General features: G+C 40.3%; 1 protein-coding gene across 1 annotated transcript in view; it reads left to right on the plus strand.

The window, feature by feature from the left end:
• Positions 1-1,871, plus strand: part of PLCZ1 (phospholipase C zeta 1) — a 28,949-nt gene extending 27,078 nt beyond the window's left edge. Inside the window, exons 10-11 of the mRNA XM_045830096.1 lie at positions 862-1,011; positions 1,786-1,871. Coding sequence (XP_045686052.1) covers positions 862-1,011; positions 1,786-1,871 — 236 coding nt within the window. The remainder of the gene's footprint in view (positions 1-861; positions 1,012-1,785) is intronic.
• The last annotated feature ends 18,723 nt before the right edge of the window (positions 1,872-20,594 follow it).

Genomic DNA, 20,594 nt, shown 5'->3' on the forward strand with positions numbered 1-20,594 from the left:
TCCCTCCTGAATTTTTATCCACCACATGTGAATGTGGGACCAGCCCATTCCTCCTACCAGGTCTGGATGGATGTGGCTTCTTTAATTCTGTAGTTTTCAGACTTCTATTCAGCTGGATTGTTGACAGTTCCGTGTGATGGTTGTTCTCTATTTTAGTTATGATTTTGCTGTGGTTGTGGGAGGAGGTGAGCCATGTTTACCTATGCTACCATCCTGACTGGGAATTCAACTTTGGTCTTTTAAAACGAATACTTAGTCAAACAAATGAATAAGAGCTGGCTTTTGACACTTAATATCTAGCTTTCAGTCCAACAACTATCCATGGAGCACTCTGTCTATGGTAAGACCTGGTATAGAAAAATGACGTTACTGCTTCATGCTCAATTCTTTGTTAATGAAATGTGTAAACACAGCAGTCATGTTGCATAATGATTAAACGTTTCTGCTCTGAACTTTGACTCTATTTGCTTGAATTCTTGACCTATCACTTAATGGCTGTGTATGTGAAACCCTTAAAAATTTATATAGCATCTTTCTGGCTCAGTTTTTTTCATCTGTGAATGTGGATAGTAATAACCCCGATGATGTCCATGAGAGGATCAAGTGATCCTCTTGATTCTACCTTTAGGTAGAATTTATCTACCTAAAATTCTTAGCATTGCCCAGCAATAGTGAACACCCAATAAATATTGTTATTGTCATTATTTTCTCAATAGGTGCATTAAAAATTGAAGTGCTCTAAAACACAAGTTATTGTTATTAAAGTATTAAAGAAAAAATTTTGAAAAACAGATATTATGAATTTTTCCCTAGAAATAGAGTCTATGATTCTTTAATTCTATCTATTCCTTTATGTTTCAGCTTTTAGTCCAAGATGGAATGAAACATTTACATTTATTATTCAGGTGCCAGAGTTGGCATTGATACGTTTTGCAGTGGAAAATCAAAATTTAATAGCTGGAAATGAATTGCTTGGGCAATATACTTTACCAGTTCTATGCATGAGCAAAGGTAATATTCCTAAAAGTAAGACAATTGACAGCTAATTATAACTTGAAATTACTAAAGACATACTTATTACAAATAGCTCCATCCATGACAGCTCTATGGAAATTTTATGTATTGACACATGTTTTCTCTCAGTGGGATCACAGAAATATATTCTCACATGGAAGGTGAGATTGAAGTGCAGAGTCTCTAGGAAGACTAATTAGACAAACTTGGCATGTATGAGCATTTCTTTCTGGGGATCATGGAGTTTTTCTTTCAGTAGGAATGGTCACGATGACCATAAACGTGAAGAATGGGAATCAAAGAGAAGGGAGAAACAGTGACTTATTCTTCCTACCTGAGAAGAGACTGGGAACCCAAGATGATCCTTTTTTGACTCTTTTCAGGGCTGCCTGTGTATTGCAGTCACCTTGTGGGTTGATTTACATTGTACTTCCAATTACCTCGTCTCAGTGCCTTTCCTTCTGTAACACCATCTGAGATGGACCCAGGGAGCAGAGTCTGACACAGAAGGGTGGTGGCTAATTTTGGAGATGTTGCACTTGGAAGGTGGAGAGGCATGAGCTGTGTCCTCAGTGTTACTCTGTAGGAAGTCAGAATGGAAACTTATATATTTCATTTTTTGGAAAATTAATATACAAGATGAACATAACTATGCAGTCAGAGTTTTTATGGTATGCTTAGTAAAGATGTATTCTTTCTCAGTAGCACTATAAGGGCCTTTGCTGGTTAATTTATTTTTCGTGTTCTAATTAGATATGATTCCTTTTGCAGGTTACCGTCACGTTCCTTTGTTTTCCAGAACTGGTGAGAATCTTGAGCCTGCTTCCCTGTTTATTTATGTTTGGTATGTCAGATAGCAACTAATAGTATCTGACATATTAATACCTATACCTCACAATAAAGCAGCCAAAATAAATGTTCACATATTTTTGTCCTTTTTAAATATATAGAGCAAAATAATTATTTCCAAAAACAGAACTATTGAGCAAATTCACTTGTATATATGCAAAATAGAGCAGTGGAAAAAAGAAAACAGAGGTTTCAGAGGATCCTGTCTCACTGTGGCATTCCTGTCAGCCAGGGTCGCCTGCCTCTCTGCTGCTGAGGCTGCTCTTCTGACTGGCTTGTAGAAATTTTAATTAGTCAAATGTACAACATTGAAAAGTGTCTGATTGTATATGTTGGCAAATCCTTGGCAGTATAAAAGAAACGTGAAGTCTAAGAGTGTTTTGACTTCGAGATACCTACTACTGTATGTTGTACTGGGAAAGAATTAGATTTTTAGGTATTTGTGTTCTTTTGTAGCTTGGAGAACGATTAGCACCTTTGTTCTCAGGCTGGTTCTTAAACGCTGTGCAGAGGATTTGGTAACCTGTAATTACACTGACATTTTTATGAGTGTGTATGAAATTGATTTGCGTTTAAACTGTGTTCAGACTCCATATCTGTAAAAGAGATCTACTATGTGGATTTGCATGTTTGGATCTCTGAATGAATTAGCAGTAATTCTGAACCCTACTAAATGTGCTTTGAAGATTGTCTCTAGATCACAGATGAGGTTCCTGTGCTGTTTCATATGCTTGGCTTATCACTATCAGCAGGACTCCACTTTACTAAATTTTATGTATAGAAGATTATTGTCCCTTATTGACTCTTCTTCCAAACACCAAGCTTATTACTTATTCCATCACATTGTGGCATGGTAGTGAGGTAAAAGCACTCTGCACAATTTTCGACCAATTACAGGACCCTCATAGGTATTTGTTGATTTCAAATCTGAACTTGTAACAAAAATAACAATGACTGTTTGAGATGTACACTGATGCCAGAAAAATGCAAAATAACCCATTTGTCATGTTCTACTGTTACCATAGTGTGTCCTTGGAATTACATATTTAAAATAAAAATGCCACTGGGAATTCTAATATCCAAACCACAAGTAGGAAGAAATGTCCCAAACTACTCATTGCATAATTATCCAGATCCTCCCTCACCAGCTCTCCGCATCTAAGATGAGGGTACACTCTTCCCAGTAGAGATGCATAGCCAGTTCTCAGAGGGGTGCCTCCATTTCACTGGATTATGGAAGGGTTCATTTACATCATCTATTATTCAGCCTAATAGCAGGAGGGATGTTCACCCCATCAACCCAAGGCTTTAATTTTCTCTAACCTCCTAAAGTCTTTTGAAGATATGGAACTGTGTGAGACTTGAATATTTTGATCAGATGAATTTTGTAGGAGGGTTTATCAATTCTGCAGCAGGATAAACATTTTTAAAAATCACTTATACTAACAAGATTTGAAATAAAGGAAAATAGGAAATGTTTTCTTTTTCACCTTTTTTCAGGTATCAAAATTCAACTCAACTCATTTTTTAATATTTAACTCTAGTTAGAAGCATAATTTTGAAAGGAAACATTAGATTATTTTATTTCTTGTCCAATAATCTGTGGTTTCTTTAAACATCTGTAGTTCTTTATGTGTATGCATTATTTACCATTGACTTTACCTTTAAATTGAACAGGCATCATCATCATCATCATCATCATCATTATACATTTTCTCACAAGAAAATTTTAACAGATACTACCCATAGAAAATCCACAGCCATGGAGTGCTCTTACGTTAGCAAAGATTTGGAATCATACAAGAAGCTGGTTTTGATGTGTGCTTTCTATGCATAATTCAATTGTGGGAAGAAATAGTATTGGTGATTGGAAGACCACAGAAGAAAAGAGCAAATGAACCACTGGGCTGTGGCAACAGAAGACCTTTTAGTATTTAAACTCTCAGTTCATATGTCAGTTTCTCAAGGACGTCTTTATGAAATCCCACATTAGGTTATATTCCTTGGTTTATGTTTCCATATAACTGATAAAAGAGGGACTGATTTTGCAGGAGCAGGGAGGCCTTGGTGTTGCCAGGAGCTGGCCTGACACTCAAAGTTAGGCTGTGTCATTCACCTGTTGAACATAAACAATTCCACAGAGCATCAACTCCAGACAGGGTTACTCTGTGACCTTGATGGGTCAAGAAAAAAGCAAAACCATTCTGTAATCATGCTTGAACAAATGAAGTGTTCAAGTTGGTAAAATACAAACCCTAAAAAATAGTGTAGTCTTAACCCTTTTTGGGGCATTCTGACCAATAACTTGCATCGATGGTACGTGAAAGGTTTTACTTGACTCGGGTATGACAATATGTGTTCTGATACCAGGATCAGGCAATCATCTAAACAGATTTGGTTATATGAGCCTCTGTAAATTGAAGGACAGAAGATGAGTGGAGTACTAGGCATAAGAGTGCCCTTGCAGACTGTGTGGGCTTCTGAGCTAGCTAGAAACTTGAATTGGTTATACAATATTTATGGCCAAACCTCATATCCTGACCACCATTCATTTAACCAGTGAAAAACTAGTTCTAATATTCCTTATGCAAATTGACATACTTGCTTGTGTGGATACAGGCAGGAATATTTAAAGCCCTTCTAGTAGCCTCCTAGAGAATATGCATTCCTAATTAGAGTTTCAAAATGTTAAATACTTTTTTTAAGGATTAATTAAAACTAATTTATGCACACCAAACACATATAATGTACCATGTACACAAACACACACACATGCTCATACATATATATTACATATTTTATTCTGAAGTTCGTAAGTTATAGATATTTAACCAAAAGAAAGAATGGATTTGTGCTTGAAATTTTAGATTCATATGTTTAGAATTCCCAGTTAATTATTTTTGTTCTTAGTCTATACCAGTGATTCTCAAAATTACCTGCACACTGGACTCATCTAGAACCTTTACAATTTTTTTAGACATTTTGATGAAATTAGCATGGCTAATTGGGTATTATGATTTTTAAAAAGCTCTTCAGGTTATTCTAGTGCAATGTTCTCTAAGTATGGTCCTCAGACTATTAACAACGGCATAATCTGGGGACTTTTTGGAAATGCAGAGCTGTGGGGAGAAGCCACCAGGGGACTGAAGGGAGGGGAGAGAATGAGTCTGAGGTGTCTATTCCTCTGGTTTCTCCCAATGAAGTTGCCTTTGAGTGGTCACGTTCCTCAGTGTGACTTACTTCCTTTCTGGGTTTTGGTCTACAAGAAAGTCAGAGTCAGAAAAAAAATGTCAAAGAATGAAAACAAATGTTATGATTTTCTTTTACAGTACTTCAAGTATGATGAATAGTGGTGATAGAAATTAGTCTCCAGCATATAGAATATTAAAAGTATATTAAATGGTATGAATTTATTTTTATATAGTTGGTGCACTCAAGATTTATAATAGTTTTCTCTTTTTCAAATTACTTAAATTTCAAACTGTGTATTGAAACTTACATAATCAAAGATAACACATTAAATGACCTACTGAGAAATGAGGTAGCTAGCACATAACATAGTAAAAGTGGAGAAGAAATCAAAAGCCAACGAAGATTGAGCTTGCGGGGTTAGGACTGGGCTGTTGTAGAAGAGACAGTAAGTAAGAGAGTTGCTGAGAATAGAGTTAGAATGAGAAGACAGCTGTATATTCTCATTACAAAACAATAGCATAATTTTCTACAGTAATATATGCTAATTCTGATGACCTGGGAAGTATCGAAAACTATAAAGCTATAAGTCATGGTCACTATGAAATAAAATAATCTCTTTTAATTCTTTTTGTTCTTTGAAACAAATTTCAAATCTCCTCTTTCTCTCATCATTTCTTTAGAACTCTGCATATCATAGAATTGTCTGCAATGGTGGACTTGTTCTATAATCTTCTTTGTCCAGTAGGGTAGGCAGCTACTACCTACATGCAATTATTTACTACTTGCAACGTGAACAGTGAGTACTTGTGATGTGGCCAGTGCCACTGAGGAATTGACTTTTAAGTCATGTTTCATTTCAATTAATTTAAATTCAAGTCACCACGTTGGGCTGGGCCTGCTCTATGGGTGGTATAGCTCTGGGGTGCCAGCCTCACTTTTCTAGTCCAGCTCAAGCTGTATCTATTATGCTGACTCACTCATATACCATCCCTTATTACCCACAGATGCTATGATCATCTTTTATTTTTCTGATATGTGTCTATTTTTTCTCAACCTTTTTCACTCTATTATGGATTCAGCCCAAAAAACTATGTGAGGTCTGTCCAGAAGTATCCAGCCATGTACTATGAAAAACAGAGACATTTACTGAAGGAGGTACAAGATACAAGAAACATTGTACATAGGACAATGATGCCTCAGTCCCCTTCGAAGTAGGCACCTTGGGACTTCACACTGTTCTCCCAATTGCCATCAGCTGCCCCATCCTCTTTTCTTGAATCTCATTGACAATCTGAAATCTCTTTCGTTTCAAAGGTGATTTAATTTCAGGAAAAGCCAGAAGTCACAGGGCACCAAATCTGGGCTGTAGGTAGGCTGAGTCACCTGGGTGATTTGATGTTTCCTAATTCTCTAAAAAGCTGTGCAACAGACAGATGCATGAGTGGGCGTGTTGTTATGATGAAGCTGTCAATCACCAGTTGCCCATAGTTGTGACCTTTTGAATCATCTGAATAGTTTCCATGGAGGAATGTTCAAGCTCAACAGAAAATCTGATGCAGATTCGTTGCTCTACTTGTTCAGTAATTTTCAGTGTGACAGCCAAACCATACACATGCTCATTCAATGGCACCTACAACCCCCATTAACTAATACAGTGAAGTTGTTATTGTTCACACATGTGCATTCCAGTCCACTCTCCTTGGCTGTGAAGTTACATCGATGTCACTCAAACCATTCTCATCATATTAACAATGGTTGGACTTTTTCTGGGCTAACCTTGTATACTATTTATATAGCATTTAGCAGTTTACAAAATGCTTTCACACACATTACTTAGTTTCTCATAGTAAATGTAACTATAAACTATGTTTTTCTTAAGTGATTTTTCCCAAATAAAAGCTTCCTCACTGATATGATCATGTAAAGGAGCACATTTGAAAGACTCTTTGATAATATAAACATTACCTAATGTTTTCTGGTTGCTGTTTAGAAAATATTCTTAAAATGGGCCAAAGTGATAATGTAAAAAGAACACTGAATTGGGTGGGCATCAGGAGACCGCTGTCTGCTACCAATGATGATAATGATAATAATATTAGTAGTAAAATATTCACTAGCCATATTTGCATGCATTAAAAAGTTTAACGATCATAGCAATCTTAGGACAATTTTCAGAGGAAGACAGTAAAGATTAAAGAGGCTATGCAATGTGTTCAACATAGCATATTGAAGATGTCTTGAGTGGGCTCTTTACCTCTCATTGCTTATTTAATCTTCTTTAAAAGTGATGTTTCTGGACTAGACAATATTTAAGTTCACCTCCAATTCTTCATAACACAGACAACTGGGATGTCTAATTAATAATCTAGTTTTGGCAGTGTGCATTCTGGTATTGATGTGTGTAATTTTTGTGATTGTGAAAAAAAATGGGGCAATTAGAGATGGAAAAACTTTCTTGAAAAATTTATATCTTAAAAACTTTGTTTTTATATTGATCTTGTTTCAAGGTAGCATATTTCTATTTTATTTTTGGATTTCTTGTATGGACTGAATGTTTGTGTTCCTCCCAAATTCATATGTTAAAGCCCTAATCCCTAATCCCTAATGTGGTTGTATTAGGAGGTAGGCCTTTGGGTGCCAATTCAGTTTAGATGAGGTCATGGAGATGGTGCCCCCAGAATGGAATTAGAGCTTTCATAGGAAGAGGAAGGAACATCAGAGTGTTTTCTTTCCACCATGTGAGAAGGCAGTGAGTAGGTGACTGTCTGCAAGACTGGAGCTGTATCTACTGGCACCTTGATCTTGGACTTTCTGGTCTCCAGAACGGTGAGATGTAAATGTCTGTTGTTTAAACCACCCAGTCTATGGCATTTTGTTAAAGCAGCCAGAGCTGGCTGAGACAATATCTTCTAGGATCTCAGTGATAGATGAATTAAATATTTAAAAAATTAAGGTTAATATTAAAAAATAAGGTTAATATTATACAGATATAATATATCTGTAATTTATAATAAATCTGTATAATAATATATAGATTCATTATAAAGATTAAATAGTGTATGTAAAATGCTTACTATTGTGCCCGCCACATAAAATGTGCAAAAAGTACATCAATATAATTGAAAGGAAATATAAATATAATTTAAAGGGAATGGATTCTGGCACTTGATTTTCTAGGCTCATATCCTCTGCTACCAACTAGGTCTGGGACCTTGGACAAAATACTCATCTTTCTTTTTTTCAGTTTTTGCATCAAGGGAATCAAGAGAATTACCATTGTTACAAGGATTAAATTAACAAATGTCCATAAATAATTTGAAACAGTGCCTGAAACATGAATGCCATATATATATATATTACCTATGGTAACTATTATTATCATTTTTTTTGCATTAGATTTTTCAGTGGGGGAAGTTACTCTGAGGACTCACCTGAAGCTTCTCTTCTATTCTCTTGCTATTTCCTCACATATCAATGGATATTTCTAGTTTCTGCTTACATTTATAATTGGAAATGTAAATAGCTCAGTCAGATTTTTTTTTTGCCTGGGTGAACTGCTTCTGCATGAGTGGGCAGACACGCATCAGCGAGCAGAGCAGGCCTGCAATGTGTCAGCAGGCACATCCCTGCACAAAAAGCACAGCTGTGAGGCTTGAGCACTTCTACGCAGTGAGTGATAAATGCCTTTTTGGTGGAGCTGTTGGCGAGTTGGCCTGAGGTGAGCAGCACCACACAGAAGGGAAAAGAGTTACGCTCTGATCTGTGAACTCCCCCAGGGTGTTGGTCCTGACTTCAGTGTGTCGGGAGATGGTTGTGCAGGAGGTGTTGTCTCCTTGGGGAAAGCCGGGGCTGGAGGGCTGCAGCCCTGGAGCTTCAGTGGGGATGGATGGCGGGTATAGTACTGCTTTCCGTCCCTCTCTCATCTCAGGAGTTTTCATGCTGCGTGTGTAGGTTGTGTTCTGTCTGATTTGAATAGATAAGCAAGGAATTCTTTTCAAACATATTCTTTGATCACCTCAGTAAGAGATTAGTAAACTGGTAAAATGGTAAAATGGTAAAGATGTATCAGATTCTTCATCTTTTCAAGAAATAAGTTCTATCTAATCAGTATGGAACTTCCTGGTAAATTTAAATCTATTTCATAAGAGCTTGATATATGTTTGTACTTATGAAGTGTTATATTTAATGTGACATTACATAAAAGACATTACTGAGAGTGCAGCTGGACTTTTTCCCCCTTGAATTCCACTACCTACTAGTAGTCCCTGAGAGACATACAAGGTTAGGATAATAAGGAGGTGGCCGGGGGTGGGGAGTTTCTGATAATATTGGTTGAGCCTGAGAAAGAGACAAAGATTCTTTAAGCAGAATTGTTAAGTAAGAGATAAGTATTAATTTTGACTACATCAAAAATCTGATTATATTTTGGGTGCTGGTTCCTGTAGGTAGATCTCAAGTGGAAATCTTCCCATTTCTTCTGTTCCTCCACAAGATCCAAAGTTTTCCTTGGCCTTTCACCCCACTCTGCACCCCATTCCATTCACTGGGAAAGTAATCTGGTAGAGCCCTGGGCCAAGTCCCTCATCTGCGGCAGAATGGTGTGCTAGATGGTGTGTGGATTTGTAAGTTAAGCTGGAACTGGATTTGAGCCCAGGGCTCAAAGACATTTCTTAGCTTTTTTGAGATTTCATTTTGTTTCCCTTCATTGGACTTTGTTGTTGCTTCTTCTTATAGTAGTGGCTTCGTGAACTTTCTGAACTAGATGTTAAAAGTCTGTGCTCTTTCTTGTGTATGGCCACTGAAGTCTCTGTTCTCTTAGCTTGGTGGTCAGTAAGTGATTTGACAGAAATGTTCTTAAACTCTTGGAACCAAAAGATTAAATTAAAAAACATCTAACAACCTTCCAGTCTTATATATGGCCTCTGTGTGTGTGTGTGTGTGTGTTGGGGAATGCTTTTAACACTCAGCCTGGAAGCTTGCAACTCTGCTTTAACCTTCACTTGCTGTTTGCATAGAGCCTGAAGGTTGGTCTAAGACAAGGGCTTTTTCCCTTCTGGGGTCTTTTCTGCACATGCTCCTGCCCTGGGCATGGTGTGTTCTCACCAATCGTAGGGAAGCTTTTCCATGCCTGTCTTCTCCAAAGTAGCACATTCCCAACCTTCCCTCCCAGGTTTTTTAGTCAATCTATTGTTTGCTCAACTCCCTCCCAGGTTTTTTAGTCAATCTATTGTTTGCTCAACTTGTCCCCTTGTCCCTGCAGCAGTGGCTAGTCCATTTGGCCTTAAATGTTTTTATCAAATGCTCCCTGAGTAGCCACCTCAACACTGGGAGAGTTCTGAGGTAAGTAAAATAAAGACAAACGCTTTGAGTTTGCCCTTCAAGGAACACCAGACAGGTCAAAACAAACAATCAAAGTTATCTTAGAATAAAGCCTATTCTGCTTCCTCCATATTAGGAACCTATGCCAGCAAGCTGGGGAGCCAGGGTTGGGGCCAAGGTCAGTTAGATGTCACCAGGCTCTGTTATTAAAATTCACCTGTTTGTTAAGTATCATTTCACTTCTGTAAGATTTAGTTTTTATGGTTACAATAAAGTTCTGAAGGTTTTGCTAGTTTATTTGTTTGTATTTTTTTGTGGAGGAATGAATGGGCCTTTGGAGTTCCTAACTCCATCATTTCTGTAATGTCACTCTGCACAAATATTAACATCTTTATTAGTATGGTATGCTCACCACAATTAATGAACCAATATTGATATATTATTTTTCACTGAAGTCCATACTTTATTCAAAGTTCTGAAATTTTCATCCCATTTCATTTTCCTATTCCAGGGTCCCTTCTAGGATACACATTCCATTTTGTAGTCATGTTTTCTGAGGCTTCTCTTGGCTGTGACAGTTTCCTTCAGATATTCTTTGATTTTGATGGGTCTGACAGTTATAAGAAGTTCTAGACAAGTATTTGTCAATTTAGGATTTCAGTGATGTTTTTCTCATGATTAAACTAGAGCTGTGAGTTTTTGAAAGAAAGACCTCAGAAGTAAAGTGCCATTTTTATCAAATCTTATTAAAGGTACATACTAGCAATACGACTTTTTACTTTTGATATTGACCTTCATTCGTTACTTGATTGACAGAGTGTCAAGTTTCTCCACTGTAGAGTTACCTTTCCCCCACGTTCCATAACATACTTTGGAAGGAAGTCACTATGTATAGTCCACACCTAAAGAGTGAGTAGCTATGTTTCACATTTTAGATGCTGAATGTCTACATAAATTATTTGGAATGCTTCTGCTTTGGAGATTTGTCTCTTCCCCCATTTATTTACTTGTACAATTGTTTACATCAGTGTGGACTCTCGGATAACTATTTTGTAGTTTAGGTTGTAATTTAATAAGACTTGCCCACCCCGTCCCAGCCTCGGTCATTGGGAGCTTATCTAGGTGGCTCCTCTGTCCTAGGGTGTCATTTTCACCCCCAACACATGTGTTTCATCTGGGGGACTACTGTCAGTAGGTTCCTCACCTGAAGCTATAGCTGTTTGTGAACAATGGGAGTCTAGTGATGATCAATATTCTTGCCGTCTGATCTTCAAAACACTTTCTTTTCTCAGTTTTTAAATTTCATAAATCTTGAAGAGTATATCATTCAGTTAAAGACTTTTTCTGATCATGTGGGGCACACCTTTGGTAATTTTGCCCTATCATTTCTGTATTCTTTTCAGATAGTTTCAGCTGGGTCTATAACTTTTTATTCAGGTTTTTTAGGGGTCTTTTTCCTAGCTCACATAGTAATAACATTGTTTTTTGGACCTGCGTACCTTTTTGACCTTTCCTTTGCTTCCTGGCTCAGACATTTGTTTCTCTAACTTTCTAAAAGTCAGTGAGTTCCATGTTTATTACACATTCCTTGTTCAAACCAGTCTTCACCATCTGGATCCTCTTGAGTAGGATACTTCCACCTAAAAGATAATATTCCTATCAAACTTACACCTGATCCAAATCAAATCTTAATCTCTAATCATCTTGTCTGATTTCCCTTTATTAAGTCCTTTCTTTGCTTTATTTCCTCTTAGAGTACCAGTTCTATAAATTTTCTAGATATGTTTCCTCAGGGAACCCCCTCGGCAATAATTCTGTTCCTTTGAACAGCTTTGAACTCACACAGTAATTTTTTGAGTCCTTTACACCCGTCTTCCTGGATTTTCCTCTTAAATCCGACTTGATTTTCTTAACCACTTAACCACTCTACCAGTTTTTAATGGATGGTTTTCCAATGGTTTTTAAAAGGGCTTCAAGAAGGATCTTTATTAAAATTTCTGATCTTAGGTCTCTCTGAGATATCATTACATTTGCTTGTCAAGATGTTTCCTCTTTTTATCTGATTAATTTCTTTAGGTAACAGTCTTATTTTGTGAACCATTAATAACTGAAATTTATTGCCCTTTTCTATTACCTTGTCCAGGAGAAGTTGGGCTTGAGTGTATCAGTATTTAAATCTTGCAGTTGCCTTTTGTGGCTCTTAGCATCTCATTTCCCCTTCGTGTCTGTCTAGCCTATGCTTTAAGACTTTGGCATTTCTTTCAAGGAAATGTCTTTCTCATGACTACTCAGTTTGACATCAACTTTATTTTCCTTCTTCTACTACCCTTGATCTGGTAATAGCAAATAAGCTCCTTTTCAAACTAATCCAATTTCTTCTTGCATCCTGGGGTAAATTGCAGACTCAGAGCCAGAGTCTGATGGGCGTAGACCTTTAAATTGCTTTCTCAGTTTAAGGGCATTTAATAATCTCAGTCAGTTATTTTGGACCTCAGTCTAGGAAGAGGGCATACTCTTTTTATAAAAAGTCACCATTTCTTTTGATTTAAATATGAATAAAATCTATCTTTCTCTTGCGATAGCAGCTGTATTTAAGTCTCTGAACTCTCATAATCAGAGTTTCTTTGGTTACTACATCCAGAGCCTGCTTGAGACCGTGTTGTTGAAGTCGCTTCAGTCATGGACGTGACACAGGAATTCGTGTGGTCTTGGCCAGCACTCTCTCACCCTAACGTCAGTTCGGAACAGCACACATGCACAGGGACACTGTTTGGGGAAGTTGATACAGTAGATAGGCACACCAGTGTTTGGAGCTAAGAATTTTAAGCTACGGCTTCACTAGAGTTTGTAGTGCATTTTGAATTCCACAGTCTTTACATTTCTAGCTCAGTAGTTTGAGATCTGGCTGAGAATGTCATTAAAGGAAGCAGCCAATGTTATTTTATCACCTAATTCTTTAAAAGCTTATTTAAGAAAATAAAAATGGTTTGTCTTTTCCTTATAGTCTATTGTGTTCCAAGGACTAAATCTTATGTAACCAGTGCTCATTAAAGCCTAAGGTTTGGTGCACACCCCTTTAACTAGTCACCTGGTGCAGTATAGGCCATTAGAAACTGCCAACGTTAGTAAATCTGGTCATGCTTCCCAATGCCTTAAGTCTACGGGGTGTGCCTCGGCTCACTGAAACTTCTATGTTGGTGTTATATTGGCCTTAACGTTCTTTCTAAAGAAAAAGCTTTGGTTAGGTTTAATCAGTTTAACTAAAATGTACTGAAGGCATACAGGATCCAGTGCTAGGAAATGTATCTTATTCTGTGACAGTTGTGTTACAACATGAAGGATGCTCAGTGATTGCTTTAGATAGTAGAATTTCTCCCATATGCTATTGAGCCTTCACTTCTGGCCAAGATACTATTCAGCTAGTGGTGTCTCCTCAATAATCCATTAACTTTGGTGATCAAATCCTGACCTTGAAACATATTTGTTGAATCTGTGATTCTCAGTTTCTTTTAGGTTGTGTTTAGGTGGAAGTTTCTTAGGGATTTTGAAGATAAAAATGGAGGGTGAAGGTATGTGGAGGTGGCCAGTTGTCCAGTGCTTCAGGTCCCTCACATCCACTTCGAAATACTCTCTCTCTATCTCTCTGTACATAGATATGCACACACACACACACATAAAAATTAGGCTGCTATGAGGCATTTACATGTTATTACTCTCTAAATAAGTAATAATCCCTCCCTCTCCCACTTCATTAGATTTCTCACAGAGCATAAACAAAATACAAGTATAAAAAGGCTAAAGGAGCTTTAAAGCATTATATGAATGAGACTTAAGATTAGGGATCTTGTTATTATTGTTCACTGGTGTGTTATTGAATCATTTGTTGAGGAATTAATTCACGAATACTTATTAAGCATCAACTCCATGACAGATATTTATGGGCTAAAACAAGAAAACAAATGAAAACCCAATGTATTAGTTAGCTAGGGCTGCCGTAACTAAGAACCACAAACTGAGAGACTTATGTAACAGAAATTGTTTTGTCTCACAGTTCTGGGGACTAGGAGTTCAAGATCAAAAGGTTGCCGTCAGTGGTTTCTCCTGCGGGCTGTGAGGGACAGTCTGTTCCATGGCCCCCTCATAGCTTTGGGCAGTTTGGTGCCCATCTCTGGCATTCCTTGGCTTGTGGAGGCATCAGCCCAATCTCTACCTTTATGCTCACACCGTTACTTTTCCCCATCTGCAGGTCTGTATTTAAATTTTCCCCTTTTAAAAGGACAACAGTCATAATGAATTCAGGGCTCATCCTACTCCAGTTGACTTTGTTTTAACGAATTACACTTGTAGTGATCTTATTTACAAATAAATTTATATTCTGAGATTACTTGGGGTTAGGAATTCAACATGAATTTTGAGAGAACATAATTCAAACCATAATACTCACATACTATCTGCCAAATTTTAAAAGTTATAAATGAACCTAACGAGTTGTTAAATACAATGTGTTTTCTTCCCTGTGACAAATGTATACCTTCATAAATACCTAGAAGGACAGGCTTTAATTGAGAATTCTTGGAATTCTTGGAGATCCATGCTGGGTTATGGTAGCCACAGAAGGGCTGGCTCCTCTCCTGGAGGCTTCTGAATGCCTGGTTTCTTCATTCTGCTCCGGGCTCCCTCCTGCACTGGGGGTGACCTCATGTGTGTTTGTGGACACTCTGGCTGGCACATTCAGGCTGCATCCATATACTCTGCAACAGCCTCCCCTTGGCCACCACTGGGGCCTGGGCATTGCTCACACTGGCGGTGCATCTGATTCAGGTGAATGAATCCTTAGAAAAGGCCTCCAAAAGCCAACCAGACAGGGATTTGGGGGTCCTGGATACCAAGAATGTGGTCTAAAATGAGGATTCTGGGTATGGCTGAGTGACAACTCTTAGGTGGGATTCTCTTTAAGGCCATCCTGTTAGTAAAAAACACTTCCCCATAATCTTGGGATTTATGGTCCAGTGAAAAGAGGCATAGCTTAGATCAGGGGTGTCAAATTCATTTTCACCCGGGACCACATCAGCCTTGCAGTTGCCTTCAAAGGGCCTAATGTAATTTTAAAACTGTATGAATGTAACTACTCCTTAACAGTTAAGCAATAGCTTGGTGCTGCCACTGGGTAGAAACAAGGCCAGATAAAACAAGGTGGAGGGCCGGATTTGGCCCTTGGGCCTTATGTTTGCCACCTGTGACTTAAATAATAAGCCAAATAAGTGAATTTATATAATGTTCAAACTTGATAACTGCAATAAAAAAAAAAGGAGAGCAGGGTGGGAAGGATCTGGTGTGTGTCTGGGGACAGGGAAGGTTATGATATTATATAAAGTGGTCCGGCCAGGCCTGACAGCAATGTAACATTTAATCAAGACTTGAAAGAGGTGAGAGAGTTAGGCAAGTGGATATATGCGGATATAAAGCACATTTCTGAAGAAGGTCTTGTCTGATAAAGGTTCCAGGGTGAGCATGCCTCCAGTGCTCTGAGAACAGAGAGGAAGCCGGTGTTGCTTCAGTGCTTGAACACAGGAGGGGATCATGGGAGTTACAGGCAGAGAGCTAGCTGGTGGGAAGCCAGATCACAGAGGACTTTTAGGTTATTTTAAAGGTTTGGGCTTTTACTTTGAGATTAGAAGCTCCTGCAGAGTTTTGAGCAGAATGACAGGATCGTTCCAGGTGCTGTGTTGAGAATAGACTATGGGCAAGGGCAGGGTAAACCCAGAAACAAGGAGACCATGTAGAAAACAGCTGTGGTAATCTGGGACAAAGGTGATGCTGAGAGGTAGCAATGGAGAGTGATACGTCATTGGATTCGGGATATAGTTTGAAGGTGGAGCCAACAGGTGTTCCTGATGGACTGAACTAGACTGAAGGGGATGGAGGGAATCAAGGATTACTTCAAGGTTTTTTGCTCTTTAAAACAGGTTTTACTCATTAGAACCAGAGTTTAGTTTTGGATATTCTCAGTTTAAGGTATCAGATTTTCAAGGGGACTACTGAGTAGGTAGTTGGTATGGGACTCTAAAATTTGGGAGGAATTCTGGGTGGGAGTCATAAAGCTGTAAATCACGAGCACACAGGTGATACTTAAAGCCATTCAAATGTTTGAGATTATCAGGCAGTGAAGGATGAGGGAGAAGAGGACCAAGGAGTGAGCCCTGGGACACTGCAACGCTGGAGGCTGTGGAGAGGAGGGCGCTTCTGCAGAGAAGACTCAGAAGGAGGCCACAGCATGGGGACAGTTATCATTGGCTTCTGGCCCTGCACACACAATTAGCAAAGAACTTTCTGTCTCAACATTATGCACACATAACCAGAAGGGCCTATTTTTTTACATCTGATCTCTAATCCATCCAGAATATTCCTTTAAATAACAAAAATATGTGAGCAAGACAAGGTACCTATTGTAACATTCCACCTATAGGCATCACTCAGAAAAGGTAAAGGAAGACACAGAGCAGATCAGGAGTTGCCAGGGACAGGAGGAGTGGGGCAGAGCACTTTTGGTCCAGGGTTTTCTCTGGGGTGACGGAACATCAAATGGATGGTGGTGATGCTTGCACAGCATCATGAATCTACGTCATGCTCACAAATAGCACAGTTTATAATATTAATAATAACTTTTATTTAATACTTCAAATGAAGCCTGCCCTGTAGTAAAGGAAAACATGAAGATTAATGAACAAGGTCACAGAGGTGAGATAAAATAACTTCTGGTGGGAGTGGGAGAGCCGGTTGACTAAAAATCAGCTCTAGAACTGACTCTGGGGTATTTTCCAGAGGCAGCTCTTCCTCCTTGGCAGGACGAAGGGCAGGACTCAGGGAGGATTCTTCAGGCAAGCATGGTGGGATCTCATTCTAGTCAGGAGATGAAGTTCCGGCTGGACCTGACTCCAGGACTACTGCAGGAGCAGCTGCTGGATGTGGCGCCACAACTGAAGGTGGGCACCTCCCCAGGACTGGAAGGGCCTCCTGACATGTCCCAGCATCCAGCTGAGATATACTAGATAGAGGCGCTGGAGGAGGAGCTGGCTCAGCCTCCTGGGCTCCTGCTAAATTTGTGAAATGGAAAATAGTAAAAACACATGCCTGCATGTCTAATCATTCTCAAAAGGACAGAAGAGAGCCAGAGCTTTCCAGAGAAGCCTCAGCTCCAGACGCAACCCAGGATGACCTCCTGATGGACAGACATATGGGTGGTATGAGGACAGTCCCTGCCCCTGGACCACCTCTGAGGGTTCTTCCTGTGTATTGGACACCGAGTCATCCCGATAAGATCAAGACGAATCCTTCCCAATCCCACCATGATATCCCCCAATTTCTTACCCTTTGACCCTGAATCCTTTGTCTGTAACCCTTTGTCCCTTCTATGAAGGTTGGCACCCTGCTCCATTTTGGCCACAGGAATTTTCATCTTCCTGTGGCACCTAGGAGGCTTTCAGGGGGGTGTCATTTTCTGAGCAGGTAGGGGACGTGATTCCCCAGGTGCTTCACTGCCGACAATGACCTCTGTTTTGTTTCTGTCCTCAATGGCTTGGCCAACTTGCCCCTCACAGCTAGTAATGGGGCAGTGATCTACATTGATTGGCTGTGCCATCTGGCCAGGTGCTGGAGCTGCGAGAGGAGAAGATATCACTCACATGCCTACATTTCCAATGGTCCCGCAAACACAGAACACAGCCAGAGCCGTCCAGAAATGCTACAACTAACATCCCACCCTAACGTGCCCTTTCTGTGGAGAGTCCAGTAGATGGCACTTTTGAGGCAGGTCTTTTGGGAGCCTTTTTTTTTTTTTGGTATTCAGTGTGTCTGACACCGACTCCTCACCACAATTTGCCTCCAGTCCCCTCCCACCCCACTCCCTCCCACCTTCTCACCCTGGTGTCTGCTTCCTTAGGCTTCAGGTCATCAGGTCTAGTTTGTTTAAAATGGGCACCATATTCCAGGTTGCAGACAAAAACTGTTAGGATTGCATTGAGGTTGGGTATCTTTGGGGTAGGTGTATTTCTCTGTTCTTTCACTGGCCCTTGTGTCCTGGACCCCTGGTTGGCCAGAATCACTTTAGCTTGCTGTGGTCCTCAGCAGTGTGGCGAATCTTCTCATCACTGTTGGAGATAGGCCCTGGTTGTTTGTCCATCAGTTGGTCCTCCCAACTTTGTTCTGAAGTTGTGAGGGGAGAAAAGATCACTCATGTGCCTGCATTTCCCTGTGCCTCCCACTGACAGACATAGCCCGAGCCCTCCAGGGAAGCCACAGCCCAGGACCCACCCCAGCATGTCCTCCCCATGGACAGTCCAGCGGATGGGTGGTTGAGACCTGACTTGCTCCTGGCCAGCCACTGAGGGTGCTCCTTGTGTGTCTGGCACTGACCCCTCCCCATAAGCTTTCCTGCACCTTCACTGCCACTCGCACCCCACCTGCCCCAACTTCTCACCCTTGGACTCCGCCATTTGGGGGTCCAGGTCATCTGGCCCTGTTTGTTTAGGGTGGGCAACCTGCTCCACGTTGGCTTTGGAATGATCTTCTTTCTGTGGAGCCTGGGCAGCTTCCGTTGAGATGTTCTTTTCCATCCATGAAAGGGCCCTGGTTCCCCAGATTCCTGGGTGGCGACGGTGACTTCAGGGTTGCTCTGGGTCTCAGTGGTGTGGAGCTCCTTTCCCTCCCTGGTAGAGATAGGCTGTGGGTCTTCATCAACCACCTATTGCTCCTCCACGAATGGGGTTGAGCTCTGCAATGACAGTGATCAGTAGCTGGTTGAGAGGCTTCAAGCCCTACTTAGCCCTAGTCACTGCTGCTTCTGCCCATAGGACTTTCTGCTTCAGTGTCAGGCCCAGCCCTGTGTTTGCACAGACCTCTACCAGGAAAGTTAGATTCACCTCCAAGGCTCCAGATAAACCTCCTACACAGGGCCCCATCCATACTTCACATCTACCCCGCCAGGTTTGACCTGGTGTGTGGACATGACTGGCCCCCCAGTGTCCTCATCAGCTCCTGCTTGGGACAGGCCAACCTACGTGAACCCCCTTAAACACACACACGCACGCGCACACACACACACACACAACTAGGTGTCTTAGGGCTGCTCAGGTGTGATCCAAGTGGTGGCCTAGCCTGAATAAAACCACCCTGGGCCTCCCTGTGTTACCTCTGGGGTCTGCTGTGACAAGGGCCACAGGTGTCTAGCTTGAGTCTAGATCCATTGGAGGTCTCAGTGTAAAATACGATCATCCTTGCCTCTTTTGAGGTCATGGCTTGAGACATAGACTGACCTGACCTGACTGAGGCCCCCCATGCCTGCTTGAAGACCCCTCTGTCGAACCTTCTCTGGTTCCTGCCCCAGAGGAGGGGCTGCCTCTGGAAAATGCATTAGGGTCAGCTCTAGAGCTACATGTTGATCCTGCTCTCCCTCGCCTATCAGAATTTGTTTATCTCCATTCTTTAACCATTTTCTTTTATTGCTGTTTTTTTCCTCTATGGAGTGATGCAGTTTTTTTAAATTTTGTTTCTATTATTGGAGGGGTTTTGGGAGGTTTATCTTTTCCTTTTTCTCTTTTTATCCTTCATTTTTCCAGGGTGTGATTTATTTTAAATTATAAGTAAGAGTTATTGTTTATATTGTAAATTGTGCCATTCCTGAGCACGATGGTACCTTCACATTGCTGTGCCGGTGTCACCGCTGTCTAGTTGCAGGGTGTTCCGTCTCCCCAAAAGGAAATGCTGCATCAAAAGTGCTCACTCCCTGCTCCTCCTGCCCCTGGCAACCCCCGATCTGCTTCCTGCCTCTGCTCCTTTACCTATTCAGACATTTCCTATAAATGGAATTTTACATTAAGTTCCTTTTTGTGTCTGCCCACCTCTGTGTGCTGTTTATATCTGAAATAGCATTTTTGTTATTTGAAAAGGAAATCCCAGAGAGATTAGAGATCAGATGTAAAAAAAAAGCCCTTTTAGTGAGTGTGTGCATAATCTCTGGGTAGAGACAGCTGTGCTAAGTGTGCCCCAGAACCACAAGGTAGTCAGAAAACACCTGGCTCATTCTGTGCCCAGAACAACAACAACAAAAAAAAAAAAAAGAAAAAGAAAGAAAAATGCAGAAATCTGAAAAGACAAACCACAAGCTGGAAAATGTTCCTCACAACACAAGGCCAGAGAAAGTTTCAACATCCCTGTGGTACAGC

This window comes from Phyllostomus hastatus, unplaced genomic scaffold, assembly GCF_019186645.2.
Source record: "Phyllostomus hastatus isolate PE091 unplaced genomic scaffold, TTU_PhHast_1.1 phas_scaffold_93, whole genome shotgun sequence".
NCBI classification, from domain to species: Eukaryota; Metazoa; Chordata; class Mammalia; order Chiroptera; family Phyllostomidae; genus Phyllostomus; species Phyllostomus hastatus.